Raw genomic sequence first — 22,221 nt, 5'->3', positions numbered from 1 at the left:
CTGTCGCCCAGGCTGGAGTGCAGTGGCACCATCTCGGCTCTCTGCAACCTCTGCCTCCCAGGTTCAAGCAATTCTCCTGCCTCAGCCTCCTAAGTAGCTAGAATTACAGTCTTGCACCACCACATCCAGCTAATTTTTTGTATTTTTCAGTAGAGATGCAGTTTCACGATGTTGGCCAGGTTGATCTTGAACTCCTGACCTCAGGTGATCCGCTTGCCTCAGCCCCCCAATGTTCTGGGATTACAGGTGTGAACCACCATGCCCAGCCACTTCTTCTGTTTTACTTTGGGAAAAGCAACAAGTTTTTCCATTATGTTGTAAAGTCTATGGAGATACGTACATCTAACTTTTTTTTTTTTTTTTTTAAAGAGCAAGGGCCAGGGGCGGTGGCTCACACCTGTAATCCCAACACTTTGGGAGGTGGAAGCGGGTGGATCACAAGGTCAGGAGATGGAGACCATCCTGGCTAACATGGTGAAACCCTGTCTCCACTAAAAATAAAAAAAATTAGCAGGGCATGGTGGTACGAGCCTGTAGTCCCAACTACTTGGGAGGCTGAGGAAGGAGAATCACTTGAACCCGGGAGGCGGAGGTTGCACTAAGCCGAGATCACGACACTGCACTCCAGCCTGGGCGACAGAGCAAGACTCTGTCACAAAAAAAAAAAAAAAAGAGCAAGAAGTAGCCGGCTCACACTTTAATCCCAGCATTTTGGGAGGCTGAGGCAGGAGGATCGCTAGAGCTCAGCAGTTTGAGACCAGCCTGCACAACACAGTGAGACCCCATCTCTATGAAAATAAAATAAATTAGCTGGGCATAGTGGGAAGCGTGTGTGGTCCCAGCTGCTCAGGAAGCTGAGATGGGAGGATTGCAAGCCTGGGGGGTCGAGGCTGCAGTGAGCTGTGATTGCACCACTGCACACCAGCCTGAGTGACAGAGTGAGACCCTGGTTCAAAAAAAAAAAAAGCAGGAAGTAGAATTGGGAAAGAAAGAAGCTTCAGGCAGGGATTTGTAAATGAACAAAACCACAGGAATATTTGCATACTGTTTTAAAAAGACAGTGGTTACAGTGATTGAGTCTCATCTACCCTCAGGAAAAGAAAGAGGGTATACTAGCAGTCTAAAGCCCAGGCCATTTGGAGATTTTTTGGGAAGATTTCCTGTAATAAGAAATTGTCGACTGGGCACGGTGACTCACACCTGTAATCCCAGCACTTTGGCAGGCCAAGGCATGTGGATCACTAGGTCAAGAGATTGAGACCATCTTGGCAAACTTGGTGAAACCCCGTCTCTACTAAAAATACAAATATTAGCCGGGCATGGTGGCGGGTGCCTGTAATTCCAGCTACTCAGGAGGCTGAGGCAGGAGAATTGCTGGAACCCGGAAGCGGAGGTTGCAGTGAGCCGAGATCGTGCCACTGCACTCCAGCCTGGTGACAGAGGGAGACTCCATCTCAAAAAAAAAAAAAAAAAAAAAAAAGATAAGAAACTGCCTTCCGAGTGCTGTCCTAGGTGTTAGTGGAAGATACCCAAAAAACCATATAAAACAGAGATTCTGTCCTAAAGGGACTTAGAGTCTAGCGGGATAAATAGACAAGTCATTAACGAGAGTTGGATAAGAAATGCTCTCAGAGCCCATGGGTACTTAGCACAGTGAGGAGGTGTGGGAGTGGGGATCAAGGAAGTCTTGCTGGGGCCAGGCACAGTGGCTCATGCCTGTAATGCTAGCACTTTGGGAGGCCAAGGTGGGTGGACTGCTTGAGCTCAGGAATTTGAGACCAGCCTGGGCAATGTGATGATGAAACCTCATCTCCACAAATACAAAAATGAGCTGGGCGTGGTGACTCGCACCTGTAGTCCCAGCTACTCAGGAGGCTGAGGTGGGAGGATCTCCTGAGCCCAGGAGGTCGAGACTGCAGTTAGCTATGATTGTGCCACTACACTCCAACCTGGGTAACACAGCTAGACCCTGTCTCAAAATAAAAAAATAAAAATAAAAAAAAGATCTGGAGTTAGGCACATACTGGAGGACAGGTCATTCCAGGGGCAGAAGAGCTGAGTAGAGTTGACAATGTGTAAAGCACCATGGTATGCCTGGAGGGGAGAAACCACAGGCAGTTTGGTGTTCACAGAGTATTTGTTGAGCAATGTGGAGTGAGTTTGGATCCTGGAGACTGTTGAACACCCGGAGCCGAGGATCTTGAACTTCACGGTTAGGTAATGGCAGCAGAGGAAACCAAAGTGGGGGGTTATTGTAACCAAGTTCACATAAGAAATAAAGAAGCACGTCGGGTGTGGTGGCTCACGCCTGTAATCCTAACACTTTGGGAGGCTGAGGCGAGAGGATCCCTTGAGGTTAGGAGTTTGAGACCAGCTTGGGCAACATAGCAAGACCCTGTCTGTATTTAAAAAAATAAAACGGGCCTGGCATGGTGGCTCATGCCTGTAATCTCACCACTTTGGGAGGCTGAGGTGAGCAGATCACTTGAGGTCAGGAGTTCGAGACCAGCCTGACTAAAATGGTGAAACCCCGTCTCTACTAAAAATACAAAAAATTAGCCAGGCGTGGTGGCACATGCCTGTAATCCCAGCTACTCAGGAGGCTGAGGCAGGAGAATGACTTGAACCTGGGAGGCAGAGACTGTAGTGAGCCGAGATTGCACCACTGCACTCCAGCCGGGGTGACAGAGCAAGACTCCATCTAAAAAAAAAAAATGAGGTGAGTTCAGTTTGGGAAATGTTGAATGCCAGATGCCTTTGGCCTATTCAGAGGGAGATTGCCGAAGCACAGAGGAGAGTTCATGGCAGGGTTTAATCATTTTTAGTGCTCACATGTCCCAGATTTGGCCAGTGGGAGTCCCTCCAAGCTGGTTCCTGTGTCCTGTGATATCACCCATCTTCTTTCTCCTTTTCTTCTTTCGTAAGCCACTTCCTTTCTGGCATGACAGTGTGTTCCAGGACCATCTTGTACCTTGCAACTGCCCTGCCCTGGCCCTAGAATCAGCCAATTCTCTGAGGCATCCTGATTCCTTTTTGTGGGGGAATGGTTTGAGAACAAAATATACTACCACATGATACTACGTTCTGACAAGCAAAGAACACAGCCATAAGAATAAAGCCATGGCCAGGCACAGTGGCTCCTGTAATCCTAACCCTTTGGGAGGCGGAGGCGGGAGGATTACTTGGGGCCAGGAGTTCAAGACCAACCCGGCCCACATAGTGAGCCCTCGTCTCTATTAAGAAAAAAAAAAAGAAAGAAGGAAAGCCATGTTTGGATGAGTTTAGTCTTCTGATTATTTTTGCTAAAGTTTTAAATTATTTTTTTTTTTTTTGGGACAGAGTCTCGTTCTGTTGCCCAGGCTGGGGTGCAAAGGTGCAGTCTCAGCTCACTTCATCCTCCGCCTCCCAGGTTCAAGCGATTCTCCTGCTTCAGCTTCCTGAGTAGCTGGGATTACAGATTCCTGCCATCACGCCCTGCTAATTTTTGTATTTTTATTAGGGACGGGGCTTCTCAATGTTGGTCAAGCTGGTCTCAAACTCCCGACTTCATGTGATCTGGCCACCTTGGCCTCCCAAAGTGCTGGGATTACAGGGGTATATTTTATATTTAAAATATATTTAAAAATTAAGGGCCAGGCTCAGTGTCTCATGCCTGTAATCCCAGCACTTTGGGAGGCCGAGGTGGGTGGATCACCTGAGCTGGGGAATTTGAAACGCACAAGAGCAAAACTCCGTCTTAAATATATATATATATAATATACTTTATGGCCAGGCGTTGTGGCTCACACCTGTAATCCCAGCATATTGGGAGGCCGAGGCGGGCAGATCACCTGAGGTCAGGAGTTCGAGACCAGCCTGGCCAATATCGCGAAACCCAGTCTCTACCAAAAATACAAAAAATTAGCCGGGTGTGGTCCTTTGCACCTGTAATCCCAGCTGCTCAGAGGCTGAGGCAGGAAAATCGCTTGAACCTGGGAGGTAGAGTTTGTAGTGAGCCGAGATCACACCATTGCACTCCAGCCTGGGCAACAAGAGAGAAGCTCTGCCTCAAAAACAAAACAAAACAAAACAAAAAAATATATATATACACACATCGTATGTAATATCTACTTTTAAATATAAACATAAATATTATAAAGCTTTTATTGCAATTGTTCATTTTAGAAACTTCAGAAAATACAAATTAGTAAAAAGAAGAAAATAAGTCTGTAATACCACTTTTAAGAACTATTTTAAAAACCTCTAGTTTTTTTTGACATACAATTTACATACCAAGACTTTTTTTAAAAAATAATTCATAATGGTGACTTTTTTATCGGACTGTATAGGATAAAGTTTGTTAAAATGTCTAAGATATTTTGTAATATATGAAAATTTCAGCTAAACTTGTGCTATAGCATCACATAGTTTGAATATATTATTGAAAATTATTCCATAAACAATGATTTGGTATATAGTTTTAACAATTCAAGGCTGGGCACAGTGGCTCACACCTGTAATCCCACCACTTTGGAAGGCCGAGGCAGGCAGATCACCTGAGGTCAGGACTTCAAGACCAGCCTGGCCAACATGGTGAAACCCTGTCTCTACTAAAAATACAAAAATTAGCCGAGCATGGTGGCAGGTGCCTGTGATCCCAGCTACTCAGGAGGCTGAGGCAGGAGAATCGCTTGAACCTAGGAGGCAGAGTTGCAGTGAGCCGAGATCTTGCCACTGCACTCCAGCCTAGGCGACAGAATGAGACTCCATCTCAAACAAAATAAATAAATAAAATAATTCAGCAGGGTGAGGTGGCTCATGCCTGTAACCCCAGCACTTTGGGAGGCTGCGGTGGGACTGTTGCTTTTCCTAGGAGTTCATGACCAGCCTGTGCAACATAGAGATACCATGTCTCAGAAAAAGAAATAATAATTAATTTTAAAAAAGAGAATTCATTGATGATTCTGTATTTACAAATATATTCCTGCATCATTTGTTCATGGTAACCAGGAAATTGCAATGCATAAATACATGCTGTCATTTCCAAAGCGGCTGTCTTCCAGAATTGGTACTGATTCTAGTAGACTTTTCATTCTGATGTTAAATATATAATTAATAGAAATGTCTTGTACCTAATAGCTTTTTTCCCCACAACTCCCCAACCCCCTCACTCTAGAGGCCTTAGTAGTCTAATTTAATCAGCTTAGTCTGAAATATAATACTACCTTGGCATCTCGTTGGCCTAGTATTTCTTACTTTTTTATGGAATGAACTGTGCAATTGTTTGGTGTGGCTAAAAGGTATTCTAGGCCGGGTATAGTGGCTCACACCTGTAATCCCAGCAATTTGGGATGCCGAGGTGGGCGAATCACCTGAGGTCGGGAGTTCAAGACCAGCCTGGCCAACATGGTGAAAACCCGTCTCTACTAAAAATACAAAATTTAGCCAGGTGAGGTGGTATGCGTCTGTCATCACAGATACTCAGGAGGCAGAGGCACGACAATTGCTTGAACCCAGGAGGCAGAGGTTGCAGTGAGCTAAGATTGCACCACTGCACTCCAGTCTGGGCAACAGAGTGAGACCCTGTCTCAAAAAATAAAAAACAAAATAAATGAATAAAAAATAAAAGGCATTCTAATTAAGTTGTTGCTTTTTTTTTTTTTTTTTTAAATTCCAGAGCGGACTGATGTACTGGCCCTTTGTACAAGTGAGTTCCACCTGCTCAGTAATATGAACCCAGGGCTTTGGTTTCCATGTGGCTCTAATGGACTCTCTCTCTCTGTTCCAGCTGACCAACTTCAGCCTTGTTCCTGAGTGAAGTACTTTTGAATGGATGCTTTTTAGTTTTGGGCAGACTCAGTTGACTAAAGCACCTCGGTGCTTTAAGGTGCCAGAAGACACTCGGGAGGTGACTTGAGGCTCAGAGAGTCATCAACCGGAGAAGGTGGAAGAGGTAAGAAAAACACTCGGGAGGTGTCTTGACTCTCGGAAAATCATCAGATTGAGAAGATGGTCCAGGTCCCAGGCGACAGTAGATGGGACGTGGCTGTGGTGTGAAAATATCATCAACTGGAGAAGGTGGAAGAGGTACCAGAAGACACTCGAGAGGTATCTTGAGGCTCAGAGAATTATCCACTGGAGAAGGTGGAAGAGGTACAAAAAAAGAGTCGGGAGGTGTCTTGCGTTTCCTAACATTATGAGCTCGAGGAGATGGTACAGGTCCCCGGCAACACTGGACGGGCGGTTTCTCTGGTGTCAGAAAGTCGTCAACTGGAGAGGGTGGAAGAGGTACCAGAAGACACTCGGGAGGTGTCTTGAGGCTCAGAGAATTATCCACTGGAGAAGGTGGAAGAGGTACAAAAAAAGAGTCGGGAGGTGTCTTGCGTTTCCTAACATTATGAGCTCGAGGAGATGGTACAGGTCCCCGGCAACACTGGACGGGCGGTTTCTCTGGTGTCAGAAAGTCGTCAACTGGAGAGGGTGGAAGAGGTACCAGAAGACACTCGGGAGGTGTCTTGAGGCTCACAAAATCTTCAGCTGGAGGGAATGATACAGGTCCCAGGGGACACTCGACTTGAAGTTTATCTCTTCTCAGAAAATCATCAGTTGTAGAATGTGGTTGAGGTCCTAGCCGACACTGTAGTCGAGAAAGATTCAGAGGTCTCAGATGACCTTTAGCTGAGGGAGGTGGTTGACCTCCCAGATGACACTGAGTTGGAGGAGGTGCCTGGTGGCCCTTCCTTTTTCTTAAAGTTTCAGCTGTGAGGTAGGGCCAGTAGGGCAATCCTGAGGAATGATGATGCCCCACTGCAGCCATTCTGACCTGTGGGGCCAAAGGAGAAAATGTTTTCACACATATTCATTTGAAGGACAAAATTACCACCACCAACACAGGCTGCACCTTCTGTTGCTGGTGATAGATTTTTGCACCTTTCCATCCTCCAGGTTTCAAAATAGCAGTATCAGGGTCATAATATCACCCTTCCACTGAGTACTGCCCACAGCTGGGGAGTAAAATCATTGGGACACACCGTTGTCTCCACATGCCACTGTGTCTGTCTGCAAATGTAGGCAGGCTGGGGTCCTGCCCCAGGGAAGACAGAGTCATAACAGAGTAACAAAGAAGCATGTTTGAGACATGGGAATGTCTATGTCTATCCTCATTCCTCCCTCACAGCCAGCATGTGAAAGAGCATTGAAAATTGCACAAAACGTTAATCACCTACATTATAGCAGAATGCAAACAAAATCACAGGAAAAGAAAGAAAATCCTACATATTTTGGAAATGAGACCCCACAACATCTTGGGTAAAGTGGATCAGTCAGAGTTCACTGCGCCATGAGACCTACAGTAGTGGAGGTCAGTGGTGCCTCCTCATGTTATTTCTGGAAACAGAACAGTAAAAGCCCTTCAGCCCTCGGCCCCTGAGCTTTTATGGATTCTGGAGGTGCCACCAACGATGATCAGCTGGGAATGGAGAAGCCTGAAGGCTCATGGGGGAAGATTTTGCTTCTCAAGAAGTCGAGACAGAAAAGGCACCACAGAACCCACAGAGCAGAGGCCAGGCCAGGAGAGGGCATTGTCGGAAAAGACCAAAGTGTCCTGATATAGGAAGAGTGAAAATGTCCCCAGCGTTTACCTTTGTCTTCTCTCTGTTTTCAGCTGGGACGCAGCTGCTGTTCCTCATGGGAACCGAATGAGGTCCTGAATCTGCTAAGGGCCAGAGAAGGGAATGGGGCTAAATCTGGCTTGCATCTTCTGTGCAGAATAAGAAACCCTCCACACCCTCCGCTGCCATCTCACTCTCTGCCACACAGGTCCCTTACCAGAGGCACAGGGTTTATTGACCACATGCCTCAGAGGACTCTGGAGCCCTCTGGACCCTCATCCTTGAGGAAGATACCACAGAGCCCTGGTCCAGGGGTATTCTTAACTCTCAACAGGCTGTGAACAGGGTGGGCTCTAACCAGCTGGAAATGAGCTCTAAATCAGTACACATCAGAGGAAATCACTCATCATGTGAGCACAGACTCAAATTAAAATAGGAACAGCCATGGTTGGAAGAATATCAATAAACCCTGGACAGGAACAGCACTGCTCCTCTTCTTCAAGCCATAGGGACATTTAAAATTCTGTGGATTCATAGTTAATCTAACTTTCATACCTGGCCAGGTATTATCAATACTTATGAACAGAAATGGACATAAAGAGATGAACAGTCATGAGAAAAGGTAAGAGCTACAGAAATTAACTGGAAAGTTTTAGGGTTACACTTCAAATGTTAGAGGAGTAAGATTACATAGAAATTTAACTTACTAATGGAGTTATATAGTTGACAATAAACAACTTAAACAAAAATAATGAAGAAAGTTCCAAAAAATGTAAATAAATGCTTCTTTTCTTAAAGCAGATCTCACGCTACAATATTGATCCATGAAGACATGGCCAGAAAATCTCTGCTCTCATCAGCACATGTGGCTCCCATTCTAAAGTGCTATTGTTGTTTTCTCAAATGAAAGAAAAATAAATCCTTCACACTGAGTCAAGGTGGAAAGGGGAGCTGGCCCATGTGCCTTCTAGGCTCATCTCAGTTAAAAGTAACCAAGACATCAGGGTGGGGCAATGTCCACAGTCAGTGGAGCGGCCTGAGCTCCACCATTCACAGAGGACTAGCCAAGAGCCATTAGCCAGGGCACCTGAGAAAAATAGGGTCCTGCTACCCAGCGAGACAACTGTTCTCTTTATAAGTGCTTGGAATTGTGTCCAGGAAACATAACCATTACCCCACCCGAGCCCTCATCCCCAAAAGGAGAAGCAGGGTGTGCGGATTGTGCAGCAGAAATTCAGCGGCTGCCTTCACAGCGAGCTCCTACCCCTCCAGAAAGGGTTCTCTAGGCCCGGTCCTCCCTGGACTGGCTCCTGACTCCTGTGTCTCTCTGGCACTCTCTGCTTTTCCCTCATTTCACACCTAGAAGACATAGAAAGAATTGACTTGAAGAATTAAAACACCATGTTCTTTACTAGACACTCAAAGCTTTATCTTAAAACAAAAACATCCTTTAAAATGTCCATCACAATGACCTACCTTTGCTGCTTGGAGGCAGCCTTCCTCTCTGCCATCTTCCTCTGCAAGGCTTGAGCACAGAGCTGTGGGCAGAAAAACACATCCATGTCCTGACCTGGCAGACTATGTCCAAAAGCAAAGAAAACAAACAAACTTACCCAGTTGGCATGAGGCTTTCTTGCAGAAGGGGTGATCTGAAAAAGCCAACACATGAGAAATTGAATGTTGAGAGAGTCTAAGGGCTGTGCCATCATCTACATCAGCACTGAACAATCCTGCAACTGCGGGGAGGAAGCTCCTTACTTTGCGTCTGTAGTAGTCCTCTGCCCGCCGCCGCAACCTTTCCGCAGCGTGAAACAATTTCCTATGGATTACAATCACTTTCATCAGATAAAGCACCACTTTCAGGATGATTTTAAATAACCTGCCATGTTTCTGTTATCCTCAGAACTGTACCCTTACACAATCTATCTATACCTAGAAAACGAATTTCAGATGGCTATAAAAGCACAGTCTGAGCCGGTCGCGGTGGCTCACGCCTGTAATCCCAGCACTTTGGGAGACCGAGGCGGGCGGATCACGAGGTCAGGAGATCGAGACCATGGTGAAAATCCGTCTCTACTAAAAATACAAAAAATTAGCCGGGCGTGGTGGCAGGCACCTGTAATCCCAGCTACTTGGGAGGCTGAGGGAGGGGAATCACTTGAACCTGGGAGGTGGAGGTTGCAGTGAGCCAAGATCACGTCATTGCACTCCAGCCTGGGTGACAGAGCGAGACTCCATCTCAGAAAAAAAACAAAAACAAAAACTAAAAATCAGTACAGTCTGATCCAAACTGTTGCTATATTGATTCCTCCTCTTTTGCTTACTGCCTGCTGACTTCTGAGTTGACAATTTCCTTCCCCATTCTCAGTATATCCCTAATTCATCCTTCATTGAGCATCTTTTATCATAAACCTCTATTCTCTTTGTATTAATATCCTTGCCGTGTTTCACAGGGCAGAAACAGCTGGGCTTATAAACAGGCATAGTCCTTTTGAAGGATGTGTTTGATCCTACAACAACAGACTTTCCTGAGGATGACAACAACCCACCCCACCCCTAGAATGGCTGGTATGAACCGAGTTTCCACACAGTCTAGGTGGCAGTGGGATCAGGAGACGTTTTGCTACTTCACATCTTTTGGTCACTGGTAAATCTTAAGGTACTTTGTTTTCTGTTTTGTGAACTCTCTCTCTCTCTCTCTCTCTCGATATGTCTTCTGACCGTTTGTTTCTATTTCTGCATTTACTGGGTCTAAACATTGTACAAAGGTTAAAAACAACCCCGTCTCCAATGGGGGTTTCCCAAGAGGGTGGGGTTCAGTTTCTGAACTCACATGTAGGTGTCTATTTCTTTCATAATTGATTTCCCATTTTCCTCTGCCTCTGATAGCTGCCTGTCCATTTCTGCTTGCTCACATTCTTTCATTCTTAGCTTCCTGAGATTAGAAGGGAGAGAAATGCACACACATGATCCGCCAGCCCATGTGGGATTCCCTCTTCCCTTCTGGCATCTGAAGGCTGTGATTCAAAGATCCCCCCCTGCAACATTCCCATAAATGAACCGATTCTCACAACCGAAGGGAGAATTGACACCTCCCATTGAGGGACAAAGAAAAATCACACTCTGGCTTGCTGGCAAGTCACCTGTCATTTCCAGCTCATCTTCATAGTTCTATAGTTAGTTCTATTCTTTAGTAAATAAAGACTATTAAAAGCTTCTGTGAGGTGCACTATGTGTGTCTCTGGGGTCAGTCTTGTGCTTGACACAGTGAAAGCTCATTTTAGTTCAGTGTGAAAAACCAGACCTCACCAACTCATCACAACTAACTCCATCGAAAGCAGAGGATTGTTCCTCATCTGACTCCTCCTGTGGGAGACCTGATTCTCAGTCACAGGCTGATGCCAGCACGGAGACCATCAGCCATAGAGATCCTTCCAGAATATGGTGTCATTAACCCTGCAGTTCACTACTGCACTTTGCCATGATTCAGGACTGGAACCCTTGTCATCGACTTTAAAGATCCTGGTTGAGAGAAAAGGCAATCTGAATGCTGGGCGCATCTATTGAATGAGAAATGATCAGAATGGCTCCTAAGTCAGGGTGTTATGTGCTGAAAATAGATGACAACTGCAAACCATCCACCCTGGTGTTGACTGACTTTAACAAGGTTCAGTTCACAGAGAGTGTGAGCAGAAAAAGAAAATGGCCTAAAAAGCTAAGTTTGCTGTGTTGCCCTCACACCACTTGATTCATGCTCCTGATCCTGAGGATCTCACCTGATACTTGGTTTTATAGGAAGCCTGTGAAAATTCCCAGAAAGCTAGGAAACAGAGACAAAAACACTTCAAAGAGAAAGTTAATGAACTTGTTTCTGACCACAGGGCATCCTTCAGCACATGCTCTCTGGAGTGGCCTCAAACAAGGAGTATGTGGTGAGGTGCTGAGAATGCAATGGGAGCAGGTTCTGTCCCCACGTTAAAGGAGCTCACAGTTTAATGCAAATAAGAAGACAGTGAGGACATCACTACTCCTGCTGTGCACTTGGGAACTAGAAACACAAACCCTGACTCTGGAGGGAAGCTAAGGAAGCATTCTACTCTTGAGTTGACATAAGTGCATCTGAAGCTTCTGATCTCTGATGAGAACAATGGGGGACACCAAACAGAATAAAACCCATGATTGAATACATCAAATTGCTAACATGGCAGTAAACAGACATGAGGTCAAGACAGAGAAGAAGGAAACCCAGGACAAAAGTCAGCCTCGCATTTGGAACCCATTTCCCTGAGTTTCATTGCTGAATTCCAGAAGGGACTACTGAGATGCAAAGAAGCAGAGCAGCTTTTGCACACATGCATGGAATTACATGGAAAACAAGTGGATTGAGGGTCTGCCAATGAAAGCGAGCCGTACTGAAGTCCACTGGCTCTGGTTGAGACCCAGAAGAGTCACACATCAGAATAGAGGTGGACAGGAAATACCCTGGCCTTTGTAGGGACTGAGCCTGCACTGACGACCTCCATTGCAGCCTGTATGGAGGACCCCTGACCATCCCCCGGAAGTAGACTCCCATCTCTTCTGCAACAAGATAACATGCTGCTAGGCCTCAATTCATTGCTAAATATTTTTTAACTAGTATCTCACATTTAACAAAAAAAGATCAGGCATATGGCAGCAAAATACAATGTAATATGACCAAAACGTGAAAGACTGTGAAAATGAATCTGGAGGTGACCCAAGCATTGAATTCAACAATCCAGGCTGGGCGCTGTGGCTCGCGCTGGGTGGCTGAGGCAGGTGGATTACCTGAGGTCAGGAGTTCAAGACTAGCCTGGCCAACATGGTGAACCCCTGTCTCTACTAAAAATACAAAAATTGGGCTGGGCGCGGTGGCTCACGCCTGTAATCCCAGCACATTGGGAGGCCGAGGTGTGTGGATCATGATGTCAGGAGTTGTAGACCAGCCTGGCCAATATGGTGAAACCCCTCCTCTACTAAAAATACAAAAATTATCCGGGCATGGTGGCATATGCCTGTAGTCCCAGCTACTCAAGAGGCTGAGGAATAAGAATCACTTGAACCTGGGAGGTGGAGGTTGCAGTGAGCCAAGATCATGCCACTGCACTCTAGCCTGGGTAAAAGAGTGAGACTCTGTCTCAAAAAAAAAAAAAAAAAAAAAAATTGGCCAAGTGTGGCAGCACACACCTGTAATCCAAGCTACTCGGGAGGCTTAGCAGAATTGCTTCAACCTGGGAGGCAGAGGTTGCAGTGAGCCAAGATTTTGCCATAGCACTCCAGCCTGGGCGACAGAGCGAGACTCTATCACAAAATTTAAAAAAAAAAAAAGGCTGGGTGTGGTGGCTCACGCCTCTAATCCCAGCACTTTGGGAGGCTGAGGCGGGTGGATCACCTGAGGTTGGAAGTTCGAGACCAGCCTGGACAACATGGCGAAACCCCATCTCTAGTAAAAATACAGCAATTAGCTGGGCGTGTTGGTGGGCACCTGTAATCCCAGCTACTTGGGAGGCTGAGGCAGGAGAATTGCCTGAACCCAAAAGGCAGTGAGCCGAGATTGTGCCATTGCACTGCAGCCTGGGCAACAAGAGCAAAGATCCGTCTCAGGGAAAAAAAAAAAAAAAGAGAGAGAAAGGAAAACTAATGCCAGTACTAGCACCTCCTCTTCCCCTGAAAAAATTACAAACAAGAATGTAGGAAGGGAAAGGAAATATGCAGATTAAACTAATCAAGCAGAAAGGACAAACTCAATTTTGAACCCACTGAATTTGCCACAAATATTGTAGAAAATATTCCCAAGGACTTTACAGTTGTCTACTTTGACGGGCACATGGTTCATACAACAGTATTTGTGTCAAGGCACATCTTACTCTTCCTTGGGAGTCTTCCTCTGTCCATTGATTTTGTAATGACTGTTGACCTTCGTCGTCACCTTATGGACTTCAGCTCGAACTTTGGCTTCCATATATCTCCGTGAAGTATAGAGGTCTTCCATGCCAATTTTAATTCCTGGAAAGGAAGAAACCCTTTTCTTTGTGTGCATATGAGTGGACCTTTGCCCTTGGTGAGGGTGAGGAGAGGAGAAGGTGAGAAACCTGAGGGCAAGAAGCTGTTCTTTCCCTTTCCAGGGCAAACTCATTTCCACACTATGGGGACTGCAACACAGCCTTACCTTCCTGGCTACGGCTATTGGACCTCCAGGCTTTCCAATGTACATCCGTGGATCTGTCATGTACATTTCGTGACTTTAAGACAGTCTTCAGGAAAGACACCTAGGAAATAATAATTTAAGAATGACGGCCGGGCGTGGTGGCTCATGCCTGTAATCCCAGCACTTTGGGAGGCCGAGGCGGGTGGATCACGGTGTCAGGAGTTCAAGACCAGCCTGGCCAAGATGGTGAAATCCCGTCTCTACTAAAAATACAAAAATTAGCCGGGCATGGCAGCAGGCACCTGTAATCTGAGCTTCTCAGGAGGCTGAGGCAGAGAACCCTTCGAAGCCGGGAGGCAGAGGTTGCAGTGAGCCGAGATCACACCACTGCACTCCAGCCTGAGCGACAGAATGAGACTCTGTCACACACACTCACACACACAAAAGAATGACATGAGGCCGGGCGCAGTGGCTCACTCCTGTAATCCCAGCATTTTGGGAGGCCGAGGTGCGTGGATCATCTGAGGTCGGGAGTTCGAGACCAGCCTCACCAACATGGAGAAACCCTGTCTCTGCTAAAAATACAAAATTAGTCAGGCATGGTGGTGCATGCCTGTAATCCCAGCTAGTCGGGAGGCTGAGGCAGGAGAATCACTTGAACTTGGGAGGAAAAGGTTGTGGTGAGCTGAGATTGTGCCATTGCACTCCAACCTGGGCAACAAGATTGAAACTCTGTCTCAAAAAAAAAAAAAAAAAAAAATGGGCCACGTGCGGTAGCTCACGCCTGTAATCCCAGAACTTTGGGAGGCCGAGGCAGGCGGATCACAAGGTCAAGAGATGGAGACCATCCTGGCCAACATGGTGAAACCCCGTCTCTACTAAAAATATAAAAATCAGCTGAGCATGGTGGCACACGCCTGTAGTCCCAGCTACTCGGGAGGCTGAGGCAGAAGAACTGCTTGAACCCAGGAGGCAGAGGTTGCAGTGAGTCGAGATCACACCACTGCACTCCAGCCTGGTGACAGAGTGAGACTCTGTCTCAAAAAAAAAAAAAAAAAATGACATGAATATACTTCACACAACTGAACTGTACACTTCAACACGGTTAGATGGTAATTATCATGTTATAAGTATTTTACCACAGGTTAACATGTTTCACAACTTGAAAAGGAAGTAATTACCTTCAGCTTTCTGAGTTCTAGAATTTGTAACATTTCACCCCCTGCTCCTTCCTGATCTGCACTGGAACATCTTCCTTCTGTCCTTGCTCTACTCAGAGTCCACTTTCCCTTCCCTCACATCAGCTTCATTGAGGCTGGTTTGAACCTAACGCAAAACATTCTCACTAACGACTGAATTCCCACCAAGATTTCCACATTATCACAGTATGCTTTTAATCTTCTAAGATATTAAATATTTGTTCTCATCATAGCTAAGATGCAATGCAAATCCCATCTCAGGTGTGGGTCAGATACCTATGAATCTCCTGAGGTAGTCATTGAAATAACTTTTTTTTTTTTTGAGACAGAGCATCACTCTCACCCATGCTGAAGTGCAGTGGCTCTACCTTGGCTCACGGCAACCTCCACCTCCCAGATTCAAGTGATTCTCATGCCTCGGCCTCCCAAGTAGCTGGGATTACAGGTGCCCGCTACCATGCCAGGCTAATTTTTGTCTTTTTAGTAGAGATGAGGTTTCACCACGTTGGCCCATCTGGTTTTGAACTCCTGACCTCAATTGATCCACCTGCCTCAGCCTCCCAAAGTGCTGGGATTACAGGCATGAGCCACAACACCTGGCCTGAAGTAATATCTTTCAAATTCTTTGTAGAATTTGTTTTTTTCTGATTTCTGCACATAGGATAAAAAACAAAACATGTGCTAGGATTTCAAGAGAAGCAATGGGTAATCCAAAAAGATGAAAGAGCAACCACATCTATCCCATAGTTACTGCTAGATTTCATAAGAAAGGTAGCTGGCCCAGTTTGGAGCTAGGAGAAATGTCAAACACATGAAGAAATGAGAAGCAAAGAAATGCCGTCATGCATGAATGCTTCATGGCACCCATGATGTCCCTGCTTAGGAGGTAGTGGTATAGATGACTAGATGACAAGGACAAAGATGAGAAGGTGCAAAGCTGTCCAAGTCAAACAGCTCAACTGAACTTTCCTAAATGGAATTGTTAAAAAGTGGTAAATTTAAAAACTTCCCCCAGCTCACGTGGTGGCTCATGCTTGTAATCCCTGCACTTTGGGAGGCTTAGGTGGGCGGATCATTTGAGGTCGGGTTTTGAGACCAGCCTGGCCAACATGGTAAAACCCCGACTCTACTAAAAATACAAAAATGAGCTGGGCATGGTGGTGGGCACCTGTAATCCCAGCTACTTGGGAGGCTGAGGCAGGGGAATCGCCTGAAGCCAGGAGGTGGAGGTTGCGGTGAGCTGAGATCACACCATCATACTCCAGCCTGGGCAACAGAGGGAGACTCGTCTGGGGGCTGGAAAAAAAAAAAAAAACTTCCCCCAATTTATACCGAAAATTCTCTGTTCAGGACTAAGTGGGGTAGAGAATGTTAAATGTGCCTAGATATCTTCATAACTCATATATTTTCTGTTTTCTACATATCTTGAAAGGCAGTGCCAAATGACGTGTAATTATCTAGGTGGTAAAACTGAAACATACTACCTCTTCCCTTGAATATAAAAAAGCATTGTGGTATTAGTACTTTTATCTTGGATCATTGTTCAGAAGGAGGTTCAGCCCCCCGACAACCACATTTTTACCGTCATGAATGGCAAGAGAAAATGTAGAGCTCAACTTACCCAATGGAAAAAAGTCTCAAAAGACAAATTATGGCACTTAGCAGCCAAATTCTTACCAAGTACAGACTTTTGACATACTGATCACAATCCAGTTGCAACTGGGAACAGGCACTTTGAATGATGTCATTCAAAATTACCCTGCCCAGACACACTTTTCATTGATTCTCTGGAGGGCAGTTCTAAGAGATTCTCTGGGGCTTTCTCTGCATCATGAGAAGCAGTGCAGTTCTGCCCTTCACCTTCCGGCAGTTTGTCACCTCGTCCCTATGACCTCAGAGGAACTTTGTCTCAGGCCGATTGTTTGTTCCTTGGGCTCTTTCATTTCCCCTAGAAATCGTTTGCTGCCCCTCTAAATTGCCTACATCTCCATCTATCTCCCTCTCCCCTCAGAAGAGGGTGCTCTTTAAGCATCAACCATCTGGCCCTTCTAGCAGCCTCATTTTTCAGCTGGTTCCCATGTTTATGCCTGTTCTATGTTTTTCTTTTCCTGTTAAGCTCTCTGTTGTCAGCTCATTTCTGCAGTGAATCTTTAGAGAGGATATTGGAAGCTTTCCTTCCACCCATATGATAGAACTAAAGCAGAAGAGTTTAGAAACAATTTCCTATTTAAGTGATGAAACCTCATACTCCATTTCTGATAAATAGCACAAAGTTTAAAAAAACTTGTTTTTGACCGAAAGCTCTGTTGACATTCTCTTAAACAAACACCAACCTATTTAATTTTCATAATGTAAATGGCAGATATTTTCATAATTCTTATGCTAATAAATCATTTCGCTGATTTTTTGGGTAAAACCACATATTCATAATGAAGTCCAGAAACGTGAATTGTTTTAAATAATTTCTTCTTATTTGTGATTACAAGTATACCTCTACAGAAAGTTAGTATACTCACACAAAGATTAGTTTTCCAGAGGAAAATGGCAAGTGTAGAAATTCCCAGAAACACAATAATGATAACTATCCGCGGAATTCCACAAAAGTCAGTCCCAGGATGAAAATGGTCATGCAGAGAATGGATAACCTGGAATAACAATAGTTGAAATAATGAAAAGGTCAATGACACTGACAATATTTCACTCAGAAAGAATCATCCTTAGAAACCATCAACCTCCTCCAAAAGCTAACCACATCCCTCAGATATCACTGTGGGATTCCACTGCTACAAAAAAGAACAGAAGTTAGAAGTCTCATGTTTTTCGGATGGCTGGTAGTGCTTTTGGGCATTGCAAATGTGGGGTGTCATCTTTCTTGGTATAAAGCAGGGATATCCAATCTTTTGGCTTCCCTGGCTATATTAAAGAAGCAAAGTTGTCTTGGGCCACACATAACATACACTAACAATAACAATAGCTAATGATCTAAAAAAAAAAAATCCTTTTTTTTTTTTTTTTTTTTTTGGAGACAGAGTTCCGCTCAGTTGCCCAGGCTGGATTGCAGTGGTGCAATCTCAGCTCACTGCAACCTCCAGCCCCTGGGCTCAAGCCATTCTCCTGCCTCAGCCTCCCGAGTAGCTGAGATTACAGGTCTCTGCCACCATGCCTGACTAATTTTTGTATTTTTACTAGCGATGAGGTTTCACCATGTTGGCCAGGCTGGTCTTGAACTCCTGACAGGCGATCTGCCTGCCTCAGCCTCCCAAAGTGCTGGGAATACAGATGCGAGCCACCGTGCCCAGCCGTTTTTTTGTTTTTGTTTGTTGTTTTTGAGATGGGGTCTCACTCTGTCACCCAGGCTGGAAGGCAGTGGCGTGCTCTCAGCTCACTGCAACCTCTGCCTCTCAGGTTCAAGTGATTCTCCTGCCTCAGCCTTCTGAGTAGCTGGAAGTACAGACACCTGACAGTGCACTCAGCAAATTTTTGTATTTTTTGTGGAGATGGGGTTTTGCCAGGTTGGCCAGGGTGGTCTCGAATGCTTGACCTCAGGTAATCTGCCCGCCTCAGCCTCCCAAAGTGCTGGGATTACAGGCATGAGCCACTGTACCTGGCCAAAATCTCATAATGTTTTAAGAAAGTTTACAAATTTGTGTTGAACTGCATTCAAAACTGTCCTGGGCCACATGCAGCCCGTCACTCATGGGTAGGACAAGCTAAGTATAAAGTAATTATCTTTTCTTTTTGTTTTGAGAAAAAGTCTTGCTCTGTCACCCAGGCTAGATTGCAGTGGCATGATCTGAGCTCACTGCAACCTCTGCCTCCCGGGTTCAAGCGATTCTCCTGCCTCAGCCTACTGATAACTGAGATTACAGGTGCCTGCCATCGTGCTCGGCTAATTTTTGTATTTTTAGTAGAGACGGGGTTTCACCTTCTTGGCCAGGCTGGTCTCGAACTCCTGACCTCATGATCCACCTGCCTCGGCCTCCCAAAGTGCTGGGAATACAGGTGTGAGCCACTGCACTGGCCAGTAGTTATCTTTACTTAAAAGTTATTTACTAGTTTTTTAAATTGATGTGTAACATTGGATGCATTTATTATATATCACATGATAAAAGAATCCCTCTAAATAATACTTCTCTCTTGGATTATGTGAATCTTTGTCATTTAAAGCTCAGCATAAGTAAAAAAAAAAATACAATGAAGAGGTTACTTCATTCACAAATAAGTATCAAATTTTAGTGCTTAAAAATTAACAAGGTGGGCCAGACATGGTGGCTCACGCCTGTAATCCCAGCACTCTGGGAAGCTGAGGTGGGTGGATCACGAGATCAGGAGATTGAGACCATCCTAGCTAACACGGTGAAATCCATCTCTACTAAAAATACAAAAAATTAGAAGGGCGTGGTGGCACGCGCCTATAGTTCCAGCTACTCGGGAGGCTGAGGCAGAAGAATCACTTGAACCTGGGAGGCAGAGGTTGCAGTGAGCTGAGATCCCACCACTGCACTTCAGCTTGGGTGACAGAGTGAGACTCCGTCTCAAAAAAAAAAAAAAAAATTACCAAGGTGGAGATCATGAAAATGGCATGAATAGTGTGGGATTTCTCTAAGATTGTTGATATTAATCCCATTAGACTCTTATGTGAGTGAAGACAAAGACTTCCCCTGCGTAAGTTCAGACACCTTGTGATACCATTTCTACATCGATTCCTCAGGATTTAACTATATATTCTTGAAAACATCTCAATTTTAAATGTTTCTTTCAAGATGGTGAATTAAACAGAGATAGCCCTTCAACAGGTTGAACTCAGCATATGCTGAGTCTGAAATGGAAATGATGGAGTTAGAGAACCATACAACAATGGTAATGATTTCAGAAACCTGGTGTTGAGCAGAATAAGGCAGACACAAAAGAGTACCTATGGCATGGCATGCATCTGTATAAGTGAAATTCCAGAATAAGCAACCTAACCTATTGTAAGAAAGAGACTGGCTGGGAAGAGTGAGAGTTCACTTTCTGGGGTGACATAATAGTGTAGATCTTGGCTGGGCACGGTGGTTTACACCTGTAATCCCAACCCTTTGGGAGGCCGAGGCGGGCAGATCACCTGAGGTTGGGAGTTCAAAACCAGACTGACCAACATGGAGAAACCCTATCTCTACTAAAAATACAAAATTAGCTGGGCATGGTGGCACATGTCTGTAATCCCAGCTACTCAGGAGGCTGAGGCAGGAGAATCACTTGAACCTGGGAAGCAGAGGTTGCGGTGAGCTGATGTTGTGCCATTGCACTCCAGCCTGGGCAACAAGGGAGAAACTCTGTCTCAAAAAAAAGTAATAAAAATAAAATAACGTAGATCTTGAAAGGGGGTTGGGTTATGCTGGTGTACGTACTTTCCAAAGTTAGTAAACTTACACTTAAGGTTATATATTTTGGCTGCGCACAGTGGCTCACGCCTGTAATCCCAGCACTTTGGGAGGCTGAGGCAGGCGGATCACGAGATCAAGAGATTGAGACTATCCTGGCGAACACGGTGAAACCCCGTCTCTACTAAAAATACAAAAATTAGCCAAGCATGGTGGTCTGCGCTTGTAATCCCAGCTACTCAGGAGGCTGAGGCAGGACAATTGCTTGAACCCAAGAAGCAGAGGTTGCAGTGAGCCCAGATCTTGCCACTGCACTCCAGCCTGGGCAACAGAGTGAGACTCTGTCTAAAAAAAAAAAAAAAAAAAGTCATCAAACCAGGTGACACAAATCAAATGACATTTCACTTTGTTTTGGTCCATTTTGTTTGTTTCAGACAAGAGTGCAGCGGGGCCATCTCAGCTCACTGCAACTTCCAGCTCCTGGGCCCAAGCGATCCTCCCACCTCAGCCTCTCCAGTAACTGAGATAACAGGTATGCACCACCAGGCCCGACTAATCTTTTTTGGAATTTTTTGTGGAGATGGGGTTTCGCTATGATGCCCTGGCTAGCCTTCAACTCCTGGACTCAACTGATCTGCCCACCTTGGCCCCCTAAAGTGCTGGGATTACAGGCCTGAGCTGTGTAATTTCATGCTGCGTGACGCAGCCCAGTAACAAGGAAGAAACCCCGCAGGTCCAGCGTCTACTCACATGGGTGGACTGATGGCTGATAAATCCCAGCGGGAGGAGCCAAAAGAACAGCCACTGCACCCTCATGTCCTGGTCCTCTCAGGGTGCCCTGAGGCAGCCAGGACAGAGGTGGGGGTGGCTTAGGGCGGGGGGAGGGAAGGGGATGGGGACGGGCGCCCAGATCTGAGTTGGGGAGGGGGAGGAGAAGGGGAGGGAAGGGGGAGGGGAGGGGAGGCAAGAGAAGGGAAAGGAGGAGAAGGGGGCTGTTGGGCACTTGGAGGGGGAGGAGGAGGAGAAGAATAAGAAAGGGGTCTGGGAAAGGATCCGGTTCAAATTAAGTTCTGAAGCGCTGGTAGAAGGTTTAGCTACAGGTCAGGGAGAAGGTCAATCAGGGAAGCAACAGTACGCGAGGGGCAAAGGAGCGTGAGGCTTAGGAGCAATTAGATGGAGACCAGGGATCTGCTTTCCAGCAAACCTTCTTCGGTCTGGGCCCTATCTTAGCAATCCTGGGGCTTTATACTCCCTCTCCACCAATCGGTGGCCCCGGTGGTGCCTCACAGTGGACCACCTGTGAGCTCACAGTGCTTCCACCTGGTGTCATTCCAATGCCCCCTCCCCCATCTCAGCCCCCCACGCTCCTCCCAAGGACAGGTCCTCTCTGGAACCTTCACAAACCTGATTTCTTGTCCTTCCCAACCAGCTCCCTGTCCCTGCTTCTGGGCGCTCCTTCCTTCCTGAGCTCCCAGGGTTCCTCAAGGTCACTCTTGGCGACAAAACCTAAAAAACAAATGATGGCAGGACGGCAGGAAGAACCTCATACCCAAGCAGAGTGCGAGGTTTTACAGCCCCCGCTCAGCCGTTCATATCCTAAGCAACAAAACATCAGCGGGATGTGGAAGGTCCCAATAGTAAACCATCTCCATCACATCCTTGTAGCCATCCGTCCATCAACCTGTATCTCAGGAACAAATGTTGTAGATACATTCATTTTAAAGATCCATGGTACATTTACAAAAGTTAACCTGACTTACTTTGTTCCAGCAAACCTCAATATATTTTAGAGCAATCAAATCACACAACATGTTTCTGATCATATAACTGTGCTAGAAGTCAGTGATTAAAAGCTAACTCAAAATTATTATTTGCTTGGAAATTCAAAGTGCCCTTATAAACAT

General features: G+C 45.7%; 1 protein-coding gene and 1 pseudogene across 7 annotated transcripts; one reads left to right on the top strand and one right to left on the bottom strand.

Annotated features, from left to right (window-relative positions):
* The window catches only part of LOC129467481 (mpv17-like protein), a 13,369-nt pseudogene extending 7,572 nt beyond the window's left edge, over window positions 1-5,797 (top strand).
* On the bottom strand, window positions 4,106-22,221 carry LOC129467828 (nuclear pore complex-interacting protein family member A7-like). Of its 7 annotated transcripts, none has more exons than XM_063622660.1 (11): window positions 21,722-22,218; window positions 17,471-17,599; window positions 13,777-13,876; window positions 13,475-13,613; window positions 10,423-10,524; window positions 9,348-9,408; window positions 9,203-9,238; window positions 9,066-9,127; window positions 8,854-8,948; window positions 7,620-7,693; window positions 4,115-6,802 (listed from the first exon to the last, which is right to left on the bottom strand). In XM_063622660.1, the coding sequence occupies exons 4-11, from the start codon at window positions 13,597-13,599 to the stop codon at window positions 5,900-5,902; spliced, it is 1,458 nt and encodes a 485-aa protein (XP_063478730.1). In that variant the 5' UTR covers window positions 13,600-13,613; window positions 13,777-13,876; window positions 17,471-17,599; window positions 21,722-22,218; the 3' UTR covers window positions 4,115-5,899. The 7 variants fall into 7 exon arrangements, with proteins under 7 accessions (XP_063478732.1, XP_063478733.1, XP_055108636.2 ...); XM_063622661.1 differs by having other exon boundaries at window positions 7,620-7,690; XM_063622659.1 differs by lacking the exon at window positions 21,722-22,218 and adding an exon at window positions 21,068-21,678 and having other exon boundaries at window positions 4,116-6,802; window positions 7,620-7,690.

Source organism: Symphalangus syndactylus, chromosome 18 (assembly GCF_028878055.3).
Source record: "Symphalangus syndactylus isolate Jambi chromosome 18, NHGRI_mSymSyn1-v2.1_pri, whole genome shotgun sequence".
NCBI lineage: Eukaryota > Metazoa > Chordata > Mammalia > Primates > Hylobatidae > Symphalangus > Symphalangus syndactylus.
Note: the sequence above shows the minus strand (reverse complement) of the source record. Positions and strands in the feature narration are given on the sequence as shown.